This window comes from Trichoplusia ni, chromosome 2 (assembly GCF_003590095.1).
Source record: "Trichoplusia ni isolate ovarian cell line Hi5 chromosome 2, tn1, whole genome shotgun sequence".
NCBI classification, from domain to species: Eukaryota; Metazoa; Arthropoda; class Insecta; order Lepidoptera; family Noctuidae; genus Trichoplusia; species Trichoplusia ni.
The window spans coordinates 6,741,216-6,760,726 of record NC_039479.1 but is presented as its reverse complement, the minus strand read 5'-3'; the positions used below and the strand labels follow the sequence as shown (position 1 = coordinate 6,760,726).

Sequence of the window (19,511 nt, the reverse complement as noted above, 5' to 3'; positions counted from 1 at the left end):
GAAGTCATTAACAACGTCAACAGCAAGCTCAGGGTCATCCATCAAAGACAGTAGTTCATGAGCATTTGATTTATTTGTGTGAAGATTTGCAATAGTTTTTATAAGATTCCATGTTGCCTTCGGGTTTTTGTTGTGTTTTTTGAATTCGGCCCGCTCATATTCACGCTTTAGTTTTTTTAATAAATTGTTGCAGAATTTTTTATAGCGCCAGTAGATCACCCGGGTCACTTCATTGGTGGGTTCTTTTTTAGTTTTCTTATATAATTTATCCCGGTGACGTATGCATTTTAAGATCCCTGGAGTGATCCAGGGCTTAAGTATGCGTTTTTTACTTGGAATGCGATCATTACGTGTATTGTTACTGACAACATTAGAAATTATATTTACTAGTTCATCAGCAGCTTGTGACGGTTCACAACATTGTAAAATCGGTGAAAAATCAATTTTCTCAAGTTCGTTAACGCATGCTACAAAGTCCACACGACGAGTTACTGTTGCGGATTTTGAAGTTTTAATACGTGAGTTAAGAGACACTATCAAAGGGGCGTGGTCAGTAACAAACGAGTCTAGAACCAAGGTGATCATGCGCGTTTTTGATTTAATAATTGCGTGATCCAGGCAGCTATCGCAGCGAGTTGGAAAAAGATGAGCTGGTAACATTCCATGTGATGCAAGTGTATCAAGGTAAAAATGAGAATGCATGTCATTATTATTCGCAGATATGTTAATATTAATATCACCCAATAAAATAATACTTTTAAAGGAGTTTAATGAGTGGAGGGTAGTATCCAAGCTGTTAATAAAGTTTTGGATATTCCGGAAAGACGGAGAACGATATATTGCGATCAACGCTAGTTCTGTAGAAAATTTAACAATGAGACAGTTTGCATCATCGAATATTGGTTTTTCTAAGATGAACTTTAAATCTGACCTTATATATACGACCACGCCATCATTTTGATTATTATGATTGGACGCATAGGACTCAAAACCTGGTATAGCAGGAAGATAGGGACATTTTTGTAACCAGCATTCAGATAAAACAATCACATGAAAATACAATTTAGTTCTCTCTAATATAATTATAAAGTTATTAAAATTACTAATATTACCTATGCTACGAATATTTACGTGGAAAATATTTAGTCCGGTGTTTATAGTTCTTATATATGTATTACACTGTTCCGGAGAGCATGAATAGGAATCTGAAACATTAAGTTGTTCTAGATCAGTTACTATATTTGATGTATCACCCATTATGTTTGTTATATAGATTAAAAAGATAATTTAATAAATTAATTTCAATGGAAAGATAGTGATTGATATCAATAAATGTGGTTTTTATTTTGAAGGCATAACCAGATGTTAACGCCTTATTGGGGAAGAAGTCTACTATGATGAATAAGTGTTTTCTCTCGTAGTGTAGTGTTGTGTTGTGATAGTTGTGTACAAGTAAGTGTTCAGTGTTGTGTGGTATGAGGTCTAGTTCGAATGTGTATAATAATGTTTTTGTGTACAGGAATATTAACACTTTATATAGTAACAAATTGTTGTATGATTTGTAGGTATTGCTTATGTTAATTTTATAAGTATACAATTTTATAGCATTTACCTTTGTTTTAAGTTGAATTACAATATGCTTTATAATAAACAAAATATAACTAGAGGCGATAAACAACATTGAAATAAAGGGATATGAAGTAGAATATTCTAGTCATTTTTTAGGGAAATCCAATTCGTCTTTAATTAAAATATGTGGTGATCCTTGTTTTTCGCGTAGGTATATTTTACCATTTGTGACCCAACAGTACTGGTATTCGTTACTGCTTGCAAAATCTCTGGCCAAAAAGAACAGTCTTCGCATTTTCGGAGTTAAATATTCAGATAGAAATAGAGGATTAGGTGGACCGCTTATTTTCAAGTGCTCTGTCGACAGTCTGTTTTTTGTGTCTTTATTGAATTTTCTATACATTCGAATAAATTGTTCTTTTAAGATGTTGGTAGTAAATTCAATAATCACCGGCCTGTTATTTTTTTCAGTGGAACCTATGCGGTAGACGTCTTTAATCTCGTGGCGCTGTATTTGTACATTGATTACAGAACCGGTCTTGATAACAATATCCATCAATTTTTCTTTTGATTCCTGGGTATTAACAGGTATGTTCTTGAATTCTACACAAGCGGACCTAGTGCCTCTTTCAAGTTTTTCTATTTTGTCTTCCAAGCTTTTTATAACAATAGAATTGTTCTTCCTCTCAGATTCGAGTTGCATTTCTAGTTGACTTATTTGTGTTTTCAATGCGTCATAATCCTGAGAAAGAAAAGTTACAGTAGATTGAATATTGGTGTTTTGGGTTTTTATCTCCTCAATGGATTCATAAATTTTCTCAATCTTTTTGTTTTGCTGTTCTTTAAATTCAGTAAACATGGTTTTCATTTCTGACATAAAAATTGATATTTCACTCTCCTGAGCAGTTCCTGACTCCAAACACTTGCGTTTACTTCTTTGTGTAACGTTTTGGTGGTCATATTCAACACATTTTTCTGATTTTTCGGCGTTAATGTTAGGTTCCGATAAGCTAAGTTGCAGCATATTGAGCGAGGGTGCAGTAAGTGGCGCAGAGCTCGGCGTAGGTGTTCGTGATGGAGATCTACTTGTAGACATAGCGGTGTTGGAGAATGGAAGTATGAAGAACAGCCAGAACAAGTCGAATTGTGTGCGAAACTTGTAAAAATAAATACCAGTACCTAACTTCTTTAGTATTTTAAAAAAGCTTAGGAAAATGTTTTAAGGCCATAAAATAATAGTCAGCGACATCCAAAAAGATACTTCATGTGCCGAGATTCGAACCGCTGCCTGCCCGAGCACGGCGACGAAATCGCTGTCGGGCGTCTCTGCCACTCGACCACGGTTACACGTTAGAAGCGGTCGAAATGTTGAACTATTCGCAGGACGCCGCGTAGTGTGTGAACAGTGTGACCTTTCTTTGTCTTTGACAACTGGTTTACCGCACTACTCGCGCTCCGGGCAATGACAAACACTTTTGCACTTGTAAACACGTAGACTTTTTATTAGTTTTTCGCTTTTATGGCACTATATCTTTAGCTTATATTTGGTAAAAATACACTCGTTTGTTTATCACTGTCTATAGTTCGTATAGCGTAAAGTAATCAATGATAATTTACTAAAGTGCACTTTTAAACAATTTTATACGCGGAGCGCTTACTAAACACGTCCGCTCGCGGCGGTGTCGGACGGGGGGGGCAAAATTATTGTTTATACGCCAGTACAAAAATTTGTGTTCACACCTTCTGAGTGATATATCTGATATAATAATAACCACTTCGTAAAAGATAACTTACTACGCGGCGTAAACTCTACGCTGCGTAGTGCGCTATCTACGGCGTAGCGCATCACTCTTCCATAACTGAAACAGTCATTTCTTTAGGACGTCATATAAAGTTATGTTTTACGGCTTTAGAGATAGTAATCCGGGTGTGCGCCCGTGAATCCCCCCCATTCCGGCCGGTGGTGGGGGTGAGTGAGGTGGGTGCGGCGGCGGGGAGTGGGGGTGGCGCGGCTGTGGAGCTGCTCGAGCTGGCCGCCAGGTGCTGGGCTGAGGCGGCTGATGACAGGCCTAGCTTCGATACCATCAACGCTAATTATATCAAGTAAGAGTTTAGAGAAAGACGAGTTATATAAATTATAGCTTGATAGAAAACATAAGATATCAACTGTGAACTGGCAAATGATTTCTCAGGACTTCGTCCAGCAACAATAAATATAATTTCCGTTTTTTATTTATTTAGTGATATATTTAGAAAATATCGGATAAAATGGCAGTCGTTGCATGACCACGTTTTTAGAAGAAAACCAACTCATTTTTGAAACGATTTATGGAATATATGACCGTAAAATAAATTAGCCAAGTTCTCCAAAATTTTCGCCATGATAAGGGATAAACTTCATGCATTATGTCAATTATTTCGACAGGAAACAGGAAATATGGCCACATAAGTTACAGCAACTTTATAAAGGAACTAAAAAATAAATTTCGTGGTGCGTTCTCGTAATTGAAACCATGGACTTCAAGGTATAAGGTGTAAAATCGGTTGACACAGATGTTTTCTTACTAAAGCCCTTTATGAATGTGTTGTTTAGAGGCTACTGTGATAACCTGATGGACGACCTGCTTCGTCGTATGGAACAATATGCGAACAACTTGGAGTCTTTAGTCGAGGAGAAAACTGAACAACTGTCGCTGGAGAAACGAAGATCTGAAGAACTGTTGTATCAAGTTCTACCTAGGTAAGTAATTACCTACATAATAAGAAAATGGAGGCAAAAATATCAGCTTCATTTTTTGTCTTATAGGTGGTTAGAGAGTTAGTAGTCAATGAATTCTCCTTCCTAACACTTTATATTATATGTTTATTTCGGCAATGTTTGACGACGCAAAATTGTTTATGATTCCATTTTAATGAATTCAGGTACGCAATATGGCGACGAAGTTTTAACCTTTCTTTACATAAATGCGGAGTAAGTACTTAGGGCATTAATTTTATATCCTACACTGTGTTTTTAGTACCGTGAGCGTTTATCACGTTATCAAGGCCATATTCCGGAACGACACTTAGATTATTGATGTTCTAGAATATGAATTTATCTGCACATTTCACTCGACATGACAGTCAACAAGGTTTAGGTCTTATGCCAAGATGTAGAAAATAACAAAAAAATATACACCCAAAGGAGACCTAACGCAATTACGTGTACTCTTGACACTATTTTTATTTACACTTACACTGCCTGGAGTCGGTATTGGCCCAAACCCCATAACTATGCCATGTGATACAAATGTTCATATTGAGTCTTTTCTTAAGCATAAGCGGGTGCAAAACTGTCCACCATATACGTGTGGAAGGCGCATTAATCTCTTACGTATCATGCCCACCCAGACCAGTGGCTCAACAGTTGATGGCTGGGGAGGTGGTGCAGCCGGAGAGCTTCGAGTGCGTGACGGTGTACTTCAGCGACATCGTGGGCTTCACCGAGCTGTGCGCCGCCTCCACGCCCATTCAGGTCGTGGACCTGCTCAATGACCTGTACAGCACCTTCGATAGGATTATAGGCTTCTATGATGTTTATAAGGTTGGTTGAATAAGTCAAATGAAATTGGAGTGTTTGAAATAGGGTCAAGATTTTCAAGTGATTTATACTCGTATTTACATTTTTTTTGTCATATTATTATGTATTTTATGGTTACATACATTATAATGTTTTGGATACTGGGAAATAATTATTTGCTTATTTAATTTATTTATGATTTTGGGTTTAAGCTTGTGGAATAAGTAGAATTTCTAAAAGCATTGAAACTAATTTCCTCTACCTATTTCTCTTACGTATTTGGACATATAATTGAAGTTTAAATTGAGTTTATTTTCGATAAGGTGGAAACTATAGGAGACGCTTATATGGTGGTATCTGGTCTCCCGGAGAGGAATGGTGACTTGCACGCGCGGGAGATCTGTCTGATGGCTCTCGCCATCGTGGAGGCGGTCAGGGGGTTCGTGGTCAGACATCGACCTACTCACAGATTGGAGGTATGAATCCGCATAAAAAATAATATTTCAAACTTGACATCAGTTTTTTAAGTTAGCAATCCTTTAAGGGCAAGACTAAAATCTAGTTGTTGTCGTATTATTTATTATATAGGTCCGCATTGGAGTACATTCCGGTCCCGTATGTGCCGGCGTGGTGGGGGTTAAAATGCCACACTACTGCCTCTTTGGAGATACCGTCAACACGGCTAGCCGTATGGAGTCAACTGGGCAGCGTAAGTATATTAATATCATTCAAAGAAGGTTTTCAAACCATAAGAAAAAGTGGTATCAATAGTATTTGCTACCACGATCATTATTATAACCAATATCATATACGTCATAGACCTCAAAGAAAACTGGACACAGTTAAAACCTTTTTCAATTGCAGCTCTTCGCATCCATTTAAGCGAGAACTCTCGAGCGCTGCTAGAACAATGGGGTACCTTTGTAGTGGAGCGACGTGGGGAGGTCGAACTCAAGGGTCGCGGGAGGATGCTTACCCACTGGCTGCTGCACTGCTCGGAGCCTGAAGCGAGGCCACCGACTCAAGGCCAGCAACCACCTCCGCAATACCCAATACTCTTCCCCGCTTTGCCCCAACCGGCACTGTCCTTGCAAGTACCGTTTCTGGTCACTGAACCACCTATATTGGCCACCTGAGAACGAATCTGGACGTTTTAGGTGGAGGCTATTGATACAATATGTATTGTGAGTTATCTTTTGCATAACTCAACTATAGTGGCTTTATGAGTAGATAATATTGCAGAAGATGCAGGTGACTTTTACATGAACTTTACTTTACTTTTATTTGCTAATATTTTATACTTTGCTTATATGCTTTGTATGTAAGCATGTATAAATAAAATTTATCTATCATGTATAAATATTTATATATCTTTGCGTTATGAAGTCTTAATATAAATAAGTGAATGTCACATAATTTTATTTTCATAAAGCAATCTGTGAAAGTATATTTTTTTCTCAAATACTTATAAAGCTTTACAAAGCTCTTACGATTTAAATCCTTGCATATAATATATTAATTTCTTAAATATTGAAGTGAACAATTAGATATCTTCATAAACAAACTTCACACCTAAATACTACGGGACCAGAACCACAGTATAACTGGTTTTCAGTACATTAAATATTCCTAATCACCTCATAATTTCAACTGGTTCACGCCGTATTACAGAACGCAAAATGCACAACTACTTTCTGTAGAATCAGTTAAAACAATATATGTTTAACACAAACAATATCCATTACAGAAACTTTAATAAACATAAAGTAAGTGATGGGTGAACTAGATACAGCGGCAGCGTAACTCAAATGCTAATTTTATGAACGTTTTATCCGCTTTCCACTACTTAATGCCTTGACAGTGATAACATTTACATTTTACAAGCTTTCGTTGCTCACTGAGTGTTTAACGAGAGTATTTGCATTTGACACGAGCGGACATTTTGTCATGTATTGGTGCATTTCACTTTCATTTAAACTGCGAACAAGATGGCGGCAATGCAAATGGCGGTAACGCGGGCTATATAAATGACGCTTACAACTAGTTTATGTTTATGAGAATCTGAATAATGTATTTGTTTAAGTATTTTTATGTTTGTTTGTTATAACTTCCTAATGTACATTTATAGGATTATTCACGGACACATTCACCTAGAAAACGAAAAGATAATAAAAGTTGTATTATTTCGAAATTCATAATATGACAGGATAATCCTTTGTTTCAAATTATCTGTAATTTACATGTAATTTACTCGTTTTCCTCTGGGAATAAAGAAACATTTTCGTGATAAATTGCACGTGTTAGCCTCGTTGGCTGGTAAATGTGGATATACGATGGTATAAACGTGTAAAATCTTGGGAAAAACAACTGTATTTTTTATTATGGTGAACAAGAATTCCCATGCTTTTCTGCAAGCAATTTAGCCTGCCTGAATTAACTTGCAGTGTTTAGTTAAATTTTGCTGTCAAACGAACCGTATTTATTCGAACTCTTTTCAGTGGCATTTATGAGTCGCCGGAACAGTTTTTTTTTGGGAAACCAACCGAAACTATTAAACAGTTATTATAATATGTAGATGTCAGTCTACGCAATAAGAGCTTCTCTAATTCCCTATATTATAATATGGCGAATAAACAAAACTAAAAAGTTATTTTTTATGTAGTTTTGGGGGTTGGTCCTAGATTTTTGTAGGGTACAGAATACATCGGATGAAATAAATTGTTGTGAGGAAAAGTAAGGGTCTTCAACCGGAGTGATTGTAGACCCTTGCAGTTATACTATTACGTTCAGAGCAGCATTTTTCTTCCACATCAGTGTAAGACGTGGAGGTAGGTCCCCCATCATGATAATACCAACATAACCTTTTTCGTTTAGTTTTTTAAATGAAAGATTTTATCGCTGATTCAATAGTCAGTTGACAAATGTGATGGCTGCATTTAACTTAGATATTATCATTTCTAGATAACTAGGAAATGCTTTATATTTGAATGCGTATTTATTCATTGTAGAAGATTATTATTTTGTATTATTTTCATTTGATGTATAGATTCTTACGGAAAACTAGATGAATTTTTCACTTATGCCTAATCAATTATTATGAATGTAAATTATTTATTTAAAAGGATTCAAATTTGTAGTTAGATAGCATCTAACTTAAATTGTGAAATGTTTTAAATTATAGAATATGTGACATGTAATATAATATGTATTGTAATCATCTTGTCACTAGTATTTAGTTCCAAAACTCTGACTCTTTATTCTCCAACATAACTATTAAAAAAAATACTTATCGAGATGAGAAGATCTCATCGAAATATCGCCTTTATTTCGATAAGCTGCAAAATATATCGTCACGTTTTCTAAATAATTAAAAATGTTTTAGGCTAGATCTCATAAATTTTAAGAACTTATTTCACTGTGTGGACTCGCTTTACTTATGCACTTTAGCCCTTACAGACTACATAAATACAATCGGCTTATTAGAGTGCAAAAAAACTAACGAATAATGTGAACCAACAGTTTAGCGCCGAGCGCTGCTTGCAATCCTTCAAGCCCCGCTGTGCAAGCGGAACAGTGCTCTACATGGCATAGAGTGCCGTCTCTCTTCCACAATGTTTTTGCAATTCGGTGCAATTATTGGCAGATAAAAACTCTATAGTTTAAGAGGGCTTTTATTCTTCATGTGATCTGTAGTGCCAATTAGTCTAGTAACACGTAGTACCTACTGTAGTATACTAATCCTATCCTAGCATAACGGAGTCACGTTATCCCTGAATGTCTATTTTTATATGAATGTTGAATTATAAGAGAATATAAAATGCTTTTATTTATTTTATGTCAATTAAATGTGAAATATGACAATTATTTTCTATGTTTGATGATAAATAAAATACGAAAAATATTTTGTGGTTTTATTTTATTATTAGAGATATAAATATGGCTAAATGACCTTGTTTGTGCTGAAAGAAAATGTGAATGAGGTTAATACTCGGCGAGTGTGACCTGACTGACCTAACTGTTGAACTAGTGTACGTAATCTCAACCTAAGTTATCCTACTTAAGCTTAATGGCACTGCAAACAACTGAGATAATAAAGCAAAATTAATTACTCTTTATAAGTGAAGAATTCGCGATCCCGCTCCAATCCGTCTACTAAGCTTTTCTTCACTATTGTGTACCTCGAAGATTTCTTCCTCAAAATCTCCAATAAAAATACTGTTATAGAAATGGCTGAACCAAAACTGAGGCAAAGAAAGCAGCTGACCATCTGGTGCCAGGTCAGAGCTGTAGGGTCTGTGGATGAAGTAACCATGGAAACGTAGCTAGTTTTCCCTATCGCATCTTTTTCTAATAGACCGCTTTCTATCATCCGCGGTAACCAATTATTTAACGGCCGACTGAAAGGCGAGTGCATCTTCATCCACACCACCAGTGGTACCGTGAGTATTGAGTCTGGTAGCACATGTCCACACTCATTTTCCTTCTTCCCTTGAGCCAAACAATACATATAAGCGTACTCTAATGAAGCGGCTAACACAAACTTCTTTTTACTCTCGATCACATCACGAAACAAATCTTCGAACTTTGCCTCAGGAATTATTTCGAAACCATCTCTTATTAGAGGATCGAATTCAAAATGGGCGTAGATGCCTGCTCGCCCTCCAAACTTATACCCATTGTCCACTGTTTCTTTTAGGTTTGCAAAGTTACCGGTGATAGTATCCGTCTTCAGAGCTCCAATAAGCACGCTTTGATATGCACTTCGGACCACAAATGTGAACCACAACCACAAGCCCACGATGTAAAAATCTCTGAACCGTCTGGGTGCGACTCGAATCGTTTGTCCTAACATAGCTCCCCAAACTCTAAAAGCAGCACCGTGGACCTTGTCGAAATTCTTGAAGTATTTTCTGCAAAACTTTTTAATCCGATGTAATTTTAGGATGTAAGGAAGGGATATGACTAGAAAGGTGACCACTAATAAGATAAGCCACAGATAGCCGTTCAGCGGAGAAAGTAGTCGCCACCACACCGGTCCTGGAGCTACTGGTGGCGCCAGCCAGGCTATACGGATCCTAAAGTACGGCATCGAGTAATCTAACAACCCTAACCTATCCACCCCCAAAGGTATAGTACAAGTTGAAATATTTGCGAATCCCATGATAACGTCGTTCAAAGAATCAGACCAGTTTTTCGCTCTATCCGAATCGATACTGACATAGTCTTTCGCTGACACTATAGGAGTGAAATTCATGATGTCTCTGAGGAGCCTGACTATTTGTTTTTGTATGGCGTGTAGCGGTATCTTCCTCTCGACCCCTTGCGAATAGATTTTATTCGTTGATATATACAGAGGACACTCGTGCATGTTACGCATTTTATCTGGATACATTTTTACATACGTCATTTCTTCTTGCCAATAGCTTATTAATACTGGTTCTGTGTTCTGACAGTTCAGGTGGCTTTTGTAGGGGAAGTATGTATACAAAGCAATGCGATCCTTTTTATCTTTAGTTATGATTACCACATCTATGACGTCATAGCTCCACAGAAATTCATTGATGTTCTCGATTTTCTTCCGATTGGCATTCAGCACTACTAAGAATTTCGCTTCACCATGGAATAGGCTTCTTCCTCTGACATCTATCTTCACTCTCCCCAGTAACTTGATGAAGTGCTGGTAATTTTCCGCTATGATTACTACTTGCTTCGCTGGCCCATTCTCTATTGTATTAATTGTGACGGCACCTTTATAAGCAATGAGAAAATCAGTAACAAGCTGATCGTCGACGCCCGAGTGCAATACGACAGTTGGTTTCCGAAAATTGAAGTTATTATTTGCTACGCCGATCGCACAGCTTATTATATCGTCTTTTTTCAAACTAATATTGAAACACAAGACTGTATTAATAGACATAAAAATCTTTAAGAATTTTCTCAACATATTGAAAGGTGAGACGCGAGGCTTTGATATAACATTTCTAATCAAAAGTTCACCAGACTATCTGAATTAAATAGACTATTTTCTTTGGGTTTCGCTGGATCTCAAAGGTAATAAATCATCTTTTGTTTTAAATGTAGCGATGACATTAAATGTTCGGTCTATGGATCTGGATTTGATAGATGTGCACGGTTAATGCATTTTTTAGACTCATGTCGAAATCGTCATAAATCATGATTTGGAATGTCATTCACGGACAAAAGATTGACATAGAAAATAGATGGATGATAGTTTAATTTAAATGGGATCTGAATCATAACGTAGGGTAATTTTATATATATAGATTTTGAAACTGATTTATGCGTGCAATGCATATCTTACTTTTAAAAGATGTACTTACTGAAAATAGATTAACAAGTCTACCTTCTATGATGTAAGATATTATAAGTTATTGGTTTTTATGTGTATTATGTCAATAAATAATTAATTGAAAGATATATTAAATTTACTATTACCAGTAAAGAGAATCGAAACAAATCATACTGAGGTTTAAATTGTACGAGTGTTGCAATAATTTAAACCATTATCTTAACTGTAGAGTAGAAACTACATTATTATATCTCGAATATAACAAGAGAAATAATGCTATAGATATACTTTTAGGTATCACGTTTTAACTTAAGCCGATTACGTCTGCCGCGCTTGCGTATCCGCTGCCATGGCAACGCCCAAACAACATTACTCGTAAACAAAACAGCATCGGCAATTTGTGTTCCTTCCTAATTTATTATAATGATAGGCTAAGATCAAGTGACATGTGCCATTTACCAACCCAAAATTAGAACAGAAATATAAGCAATTAATTTTAATGGGACAATAAATAATTCTGACGTAATAATTGTCATAATATACTTCCAAAATTATTTTTAGAAAATCTTTTAGTATCTTTACAAGTGTTTGTCAATATGCGTGTGTGTGTATTATGTTATAGTATTTATCAGTGCTTAGCTCTACTTATGCTGGTCAGTGCAAAGAAATTCGACTTGCCAGGCAGTTGCCAGACAGGCCAGTATTATGAGGCCAGTGCACTTGCCTGTGTGACTTGTCCTGCTAATGCTTCCATGGTCACCTCTATAGACGGTAAGTTTTCGACAAATTGTAGTAAACTACTTGTTGTTTTTCATCAGGGGATGTCAACTAATATTATAGCAATTTGGAAGCATTAAATGGCCTATACCGGCGTTCTCATGAAGAACTTGTATTGTATTGTGAAATTAAAATTTTGATGGTGTCCATGAAAAAAGTCTACATTTATCCAACCTTGGATAAATGTAGAGATAGCAATTCGAATAAAATGAAATGAAATGAAATGAAAGAATGTTTGTTTAATTAATGCAAGTGTGGAATTTCAGTGTGGCCTTGCGGTTTTATGAATGGATTTGTATGCATGAGGTGCAGGTTCGTTCCCGAATCCGAATAAAGTTTTACCTCATTTTTTAATTATTTTAAAACACCACTGAAAAACTGTGAGGAAAAAATCGTAAAAAACCTGGATTCCTTAAATATTTAAATCATAAATCGCCAACCTGCAGTAACATGATGAACAATGTTCTTCTGTATGGGCGAACATCTCTGCCCAGCAGTGGGATATGTATAGGCTGGTATTAGAATAAAAATATTAAATTACTCAATAAATACTTTTTCAGGTTTCGGTTGTTCATGCGCGGAGCTCAGTGTGCCGTCTGGGAACAATCGCTGCAGACCGTGCAACACCACTGAAGTGGTATCGACAGATGGCAGCACGTGCGTCCCTCGCCGCTGCCAGAACGTATCAGGCAGGATCGCCTGTAGGAAATGTCCGGCTGATTATGTTACAGGTAAATATTAATCATAAAGGTGAGCTTTTAGAGCAGAGCTGTGACTTTGTGAGAAAGAGACAGCGAACTACACAACGCAGAGCGTTATCGCACTTCCACAACTGCAAGTACTTTAGTACTGAAAATACATGTCATAATTCTATTGAACTCTGCAAAAATTTGGTTAAAAAGTAAAAACCTATTTAGCTCCCTTGTTTAATTTCGTAGCCTCAAGCTTTCGTTCATGCAATATTTAAAAAAAAAACAGTAGTTTATGAGATAACTCGATAGGTAGAATTAAATTGTTATTGCTTGCTTCTTAATTCACGGTCATGGTCGTCTGCCCTTAGAACACTTATTACAAGCTCTTATATCGAGACTGTAGTCGTTGTATAAGTGAGATAGCAGATTACACAGAGTAGAACGATAATTCTTAAAAAAACTATATAAATTTTCATTTAAAGGCAAAAAGCATTTAAAGGTATGTACAATCGCTGTACCGTAAAGTCGGCCATTCAAAATTTGCTCTTAGAAGCAGTCGGTTACAAATATTTGTAACCCTATTGTCATATACATCGTAGCTACCATTTTACAACGGCAAGGAGTATACTCTTACACGTACCCTATTTTTCCTTTCTTCTGTTTACTGTCACATGAAGAAACGTAATACTTTAAGAGCCTTATGTTGAACACAGGTCACAAGCAAAGACCCTTTTGCCGATGTAAATAATACCTCTTGTTATGTGAGTGTTAGTTTTTTTTATGACAATCCTCCATCCCTTTGTTATCTCAAAGATTATGTAAAAGTTTTGCATCTAACTCACTGGCTGTACCTATATATTAAGAGTAACTGCTGTAGTTCCATTGTGTACAATAAAGAATATTCTAATCTAATCTTGCCTGATGCCGGCTTAACGGATCCATATTATAATTTTGTAAAAAAATATCTTATAATTAAATGTGACAGTAGTTGGTAAAGTCGAAAGATAGACATTTATTATTATTAAATTTAACATTAATTCTAATGTTAAATTTGACCTTAGTTTCTTCTTGTTTATAGTAACTCAAAACATCGACGGCTCTCCTCTGAAAGAGATGCAGTGCGTCAAATGTGCGAGAGGATACAAAGCTGTTAACAATGTTTGTACGAAATGCGAAGCCTGTACATGCAACAAGAATCAGATCATAGTCAGAGGCATCTGTATACCGAAGAACTATGTGAATGCCAGACCGAAGTATGAGGAGGGGAGCCTTCATCCTTTGGCCTTGTTGGATGTTGTTAAACATGAGTATTTGTGTATGGTAAGAGAAGCTTTCTTTGCAACATGTACTTAACTCCTTCATCAACATGATGAGCCTTAACTAAGCCACTGCTGAGCATAAGACCTATGCTTTGTTTGTGCCTGTTTCTTCTGCATCTTGCAATTCACATATATCCTATTTCTACATCTCATCCTTGGCATCCCGGGATTTTGCTAACCAAGTTATTACGGGTAGCTAAGTGTCCTGCGAAGGGCCATAGGAATAGTTTTTCTTATTTGTGGTCAGAATTCAATCATGTAATAAAACATAGAATACGAGAACATTTTAGAAAGGAACCAACATTTTATGAACATATTTGTAATACAGTACGGATTAGCCATTAAAATATGGTATTTTATTACAGCAAAACAATGGACGATCCTGCCACACTTTAGCTAATGAATGCGTGAGGAATTTCTACAGCACCGACCCAGCCGGCCCCTGTAGGCTTTGGATACAGTCCAACTTAGCGACCCCGAAAGGTAGGAGACTCCCGCGAGATTACAAGTTTGATACAGTTCTTAATCACATTGTAAATTATTCAGGAACTTTTAAGATGTTTGATGAAGCCTCTTCGACTGCTTACTATGAGATTTTAAAGGTACTACTACTACAGTTTTAAAAGTGAGACACGTGTATGCAGTGTAGCGCGCTATCTCACTCCCCTAATGACAAAGAATGCGGCTTACGATATCATAGTACAGGTCTCTAAGACTAATCTTTGGTGAATAAATATGTTCGTTGTAAATCCGATCTTATTATTTCTAGTTCTGCCTCGCCTTACTGTCGAATCGACATTGGAGGACAAAAATCCAGGGGAGATTGTACTTGCGCGGAAAAAAGTAAGTAATTTTTGACCAAACAAGCAATTTAAACAATAGCTGCGTGTTGCTCTAAGTCTATATCTTGGAAATCATTTTATTTAATTCGTTATACGTATCTTGCATTTAAGTTAGATGGCTTATGCTATAGGTGCCCAATTTCATTATTTAGTATTATTGACTTCTTTAAATCATTCGTTGATATATCTAAAGAGAAAGTATTTTTTTGTGATCTTATACTTTTTAGGATTATTTATTGATTGCTGCAGCTGTTTACATGCCTAATGGAGAAGTTAAGTTTTTTAAAGACACAACGCAAAAGAGCTCTCCATGCCGCCTGCCTATTGAAATAAGGATTGGTCGTGATTTTACGTAAGTGCCTGTATAGACTTGAGCGTAATTGATAGAACATAAACCCTCGCGACACCAGAATTAATTTCCTTAGTGCGGGAGTAGTTTTTTTTTTTTCTTGCAGTTTTGTAACTGAGACGTCACTTTGTCTCATGTAGTAAGCAACTTTAAAACGTAGTCTATGCCCTGCTGAAATAATAAAGTGTTCTAAGTTTAAAAAACATTTTTAGTTTCTAAAACTTTTGATTATAAAGTAAATTAAAATTTTACTGCCAGCTATTCTTCCTCTGACCTTAATTACTCAGCTATTTCGAAATAAAAAGACAGAACAAAGTAAAATTTCTCTTACTTTAATTTAATGAAATTACGAACAGACAGGATTGTTATGAAAGTTGAATATTTTACGACTTTCTGATCAGGAAATTACTTCAACTTTGTTAGGAAATCGAAATGATTCTAAGACGTAAAATAATGTTTGAACAAAAGTTTTCGAGTTGCAGTATGATTTTTTTTACCGTGATACTTTGGTACTGTAGCATCAAACAACACGTGCGGGCCAATAAATAATTTGATTAAAAGAACAGATAAACAAGAGGAGCTCGAGGCTAAGCTATAACCGCATAAGTGAAACGATCACAGGTTAAGCTATGCTTGACGCGGTTGGTCCGTAGATGGGTGACCATCTTTGTCATAACGAGTTCCTCCGTGTTTCGGAAGGCACGTTAAATTGTGGGTCCCAGCTGTTATTCCTACATCTTGGACAGTCGATACAGGTAGTCAGAAACTTGAAAAGTCTGACAACCAGTTTATCGTGTTGCCTAGGTAACTGGGTTGAGGAGGTCAGATAGGCAGTCGCTCCTTGTAAAACACTGGTACTTTGCTGAAACCGGTTAGACTGGTAGCCGACCCCAACATAGTTGGGATAAGGCTAGGCCAATGATGAAACAAGCCGTGTTTTGTTTTTCTTACAGTGAGACGTCGCGGAATGCTCGAATGTGTAGAAAACAAATAATTATAGTGTTACAACGTGATAAGGCTGGTTGCACAGCTATCCGGCTCAAACTGTTCCCGCACGGAAGATCCGTTTGGGGCTTCTATACGTTTATTGCATTTCAAAATGTGAACTTAGGTGGTAATTAAATAAGGATTTCTACATTAGTTTGAAGCACTAGGCATTAGGCATAACAAAAATAAGGGTTAAAATTTCATTATTACTTATTGCATTACAAATGATTACTACTTATTTTGGTATTACTGTTTAATTAGCGGCCGCAGTGCTCTGAAGTCGTGATTTGCCGTTTTGTACGGCTGACGCTATTTGGGATTTTTCCTGATCACTTAGTTTGCGGACTGATCCGCTTCGCAACGAAACGATGTATAAGCTCATGTGTTTCTCCGATTTGGGAGTCTGCATAGAGGGCCCCTACGAGAGTCCCGGATAACTGTCCAAGCAACGCGGATGTTTACAACTCGCCTCTATATCCTCATCTACTTAATAGTGATGTATGAGGACTTAGTCAATCAGAATTGACGGAATTATGGGAAGTAACGGCCGTATTTTTGTTTGTCATTTCCTTGTCTTTTTAGGGTTCATTCCTGGAATGATTTAGCGAAACCCGTTAGTATGCCTCTTATAGCTATCGTAGATTAACTGAAAGAAAGTATAGGCATAATGGTGTGATTATCCAATGTTTATTTAACTACATTCCTTATCAAAGCTAAGGCATAACAAAAAATGATACAGCAAAATTTTCAATCAACTAAGTATATTTTATACGTACTTAGACCGCTCTAGTTACTTTAGAACATTTCGACAATCGAGATATCGTAATCCTGACGACCTAAACTTTCATCACAAGTCGGACAAAGGAGGTATTACCACAATATATGTGACCATAAACAATCATTCCTTTGTGAGACTGTTGAGTAACTTGTGGAGAGTGTAGGTATACTTTGGCTTCTCAAGCCTAATCTCTTTGAGGAGTATGAGTTATGGTACTATTTAGTACCAAATTATGTTTTATGTAGATAATAAACTCTAGACTTATTTCTAATCCACCATGGGTTACAAATGCAAATGTAACTATGTCAAATTTAACGGAAAAAACGCTCAACTAATTTAGATTAATTTCTTTATTGTTCTATTTTAAATTTCAAGGCAGGTAGTCTATTCTGAAAAAAATAATCTTCCGAAAAACCAAGAGTAAAAGCTAATATTCGTATTATGCAAAGGCCTAGTATCCGATTCATATAATGAAGATTGATCGATTCGAAACTTGCAAAGAGCAACCCTTCTCTTCGTCTCAGTCAAAACTTTGTTTCAAACCAGTCTGTTTCTTTATTATGACATCGATTTTCGTAAGATTATCTGAAATAATAAGGAAGGTTCACAAGTTTTCTGAAACCAATGGATCATGTATGAAATAAATGTGTCTATAAGATATGAAACGGCCGTCACAAAATTAAATATTAAAAAAATATCTCAATAGATTAGAAACAATTCTTGTTGAACAAAATAATATTTCCATGTCAACTTTACTATAATCATAACTCCGAAACCGACACACATGGGAGCAAAGCTGAAATCTATTCACTGTTAGCTTGTTTATATACGCATTTGCATTATATACGCTCCAAATTGCAATTTCAAACATACATTGCAGACTTGAAAGGCAATTAACCAATCTTACAATAATAACAAGTCAATATGTACCTTGCATTGCAGACACGACTGTCCCGTTAACACGTCGCAACTCAGCAATGATTTGAACGCGACAATATCGCCATATTTGTATGCAGACGGAGATCTCGTACAAATACCGGTGTACCCGATGAAATCCAATGGCTACAGTGTGCAGGTACTTACAAGCTAATGCATTGGAATCAAAGGTTGTATGATATTTTTATTGTATTTGTTGCTGCTTGCCTTTGCAGCATATGATGAGCTTGTGTGGAGTATAAAACGATTGCTTTTATAGTAGTAGCATATTAGTACATTTTCAAGAGCAAAACGAGAACTGAATCAAGATAGACCGCAGGTTTCGTTGCCAATTTCTATATTTATGTATACAAAGGCACATGTTTAAAATATTAAAGGTGATACAATATCCGAAAAAAATTCTACATATGTAGTTTGTCTGTTGGATCTCATTAATCATTGATTAAATATATGTAGACTCATAGAAGCAAGATAGACATTTAATTGTCATTTTTAATGGTGAAATCTCTTACTGAAAACTTCTTACGTTTACAGAAAGGAACATGGCTGTCAAGCAAGTTTAGGCGATACTTCATAATTGACAACTACCTTGCAACTACGAGTAATATAACTAAAACTGTGTATCTACGAACGTTACTTATAAAAATACGGTAAGTTGTGAAACATAATAATAAAAAAACATAATACTTTCTCAATTACATGGTTGGCAATAAAAGTCCATTAAAAACAAGATTAAAAAAAAAATGTGCACCATTTTTCCACTTGTCATTACAAAATCCTGGCATAAAATTTGATAGTCTTTTGTTACTGTCTATGCGGACGTTAAAGTCGGAAAGCAAGCCAGCCAGAGACGAAAGCGAACAACTTTTCAAAATGAACTCTAAGTTTCCACTAAATTGAAAACTAAACAAAAGCGTTAATCACAGCCTAGTTACTTCACAGACGACTCGGGAGGTTATTAGTTTTCTGAACCATAATGATAAATAAATCTATTTGAATTGGATAGCGCAATTTTACCTTTTTGACAGTGTTTTTTTTTTAATTTCATGAATAGGTAATTTACGGGTAATACAAATAATGCTTTCGATAAAGCCAGGTCAGTCCCGAAAAAGTCAGGACCGAAAGTCGTTTACATTTTTATTAAAGACGTTTACGAACGTCTATAATATTGGTGTTTAGCATGTTTCTGGTTGCATTCTGTTATGTAAGCTACTTTGTACTAGTCCCAATATTGAGTTATAGTTATTAGATTGGGATCTAGTTTGTCTTACTTATTTAGTAATCCTGTGAATCTGATAATCCTCATGGATTCTTGTTGTTGACGGTACATAGCCCACGATTTATTGATTGAAAAAATTCCGTATTTCTTTAATGTTTTACCCGTTTTCTCAGG

General features: G+C 36.1%; 3 protein-coding genes across 4 annotated transcripts in view; 2 read left to right on the top strand and 1 right to left on the bottom strand.

Moving 5' to 3' along the window:
• LOC113505438 (atrial natriuretic peptide receptor 1) overlaps positions 1-6,390 on the top strand; it is a 51,832-nt gene extending 45,442 nt beyond the window's left edge. Inside the window, exons 17-22 of the mRNA XM_026888116.1 lie at positions 3,483-3,672; positions 4,163-4,309; positions 4,960-5,152; positions 5,452-5,604; positions 5,717-5,837; positions 5,993-6,390. Coding sequence (XP_026743917.1) covers positions 3,483-3,672; positions 4,163-4,309; positions 4,960-5,152; positions 5,452-5,604; positions 5,717-5,837; positions 5,993-6,264 — 1,076 coding nt within the window. The 3' untranslated portion in view covers positions 6,265-6,390. The remainder of the gene's footprint in view (positions 1-3,482; positions 3,673-4,162; positions 4,310-4,959; positions 5,153-5,451; positions 5,605-5,716; positions 5,838-5,992) is intronic.
• Positions 6,391-9,006: 2,616 nt separating this feature from the next.
• LOC113505401 lies at positions 9,007-11,219 on the bottom strand. The gene has a single exon (XM_026888080.1). The coding sequence runs from the start codon at positions 11,070-11,072 to the stop codon at positions 9,234-9,236; it is 1,839 nt and encodes a 612-aa protein (XP_026743881.1). The 5' UTR covers positions 11,073-11,219; the 3' UTR covers positions 9,007-9,233.
• A 2,748-nt stretch (positions 11,220-13,967) lies between these two features.
• On the top strand, positions 13,968-18,783 carry LOC113505421. 2 transcript variants are annotated; one of them, XM_026888099.1, is made up of 5 exons: positions 13,968-14,227; positions 14,592-15,069; positions 15,296-15,420; positions 18,125-18,257; positions 18,653-18,783. In XM_026888099.1, exons 2-5 carry the CDS (start codon positions 14,962-14,964, stop codon positions 18,770-18,772), a joined length of 486 nt encoding a protein of 161 aa, XP_026743900.1. In that variant the 5' UTR covers positions 13,968-14,227; positions 14,592-14,961; the 3' UTR covers positions 18,773-18,783. The 2 variants fall into 2 exon arrangements, with proteins under 2 accessions (XP_026743900.1, XP_026743904.1); XM_026888103.1 differs by having other exon boundaries at positions 13,968-15,420.
• Positions 18,784-19,511: the final 728 nt, after the last annotated feature.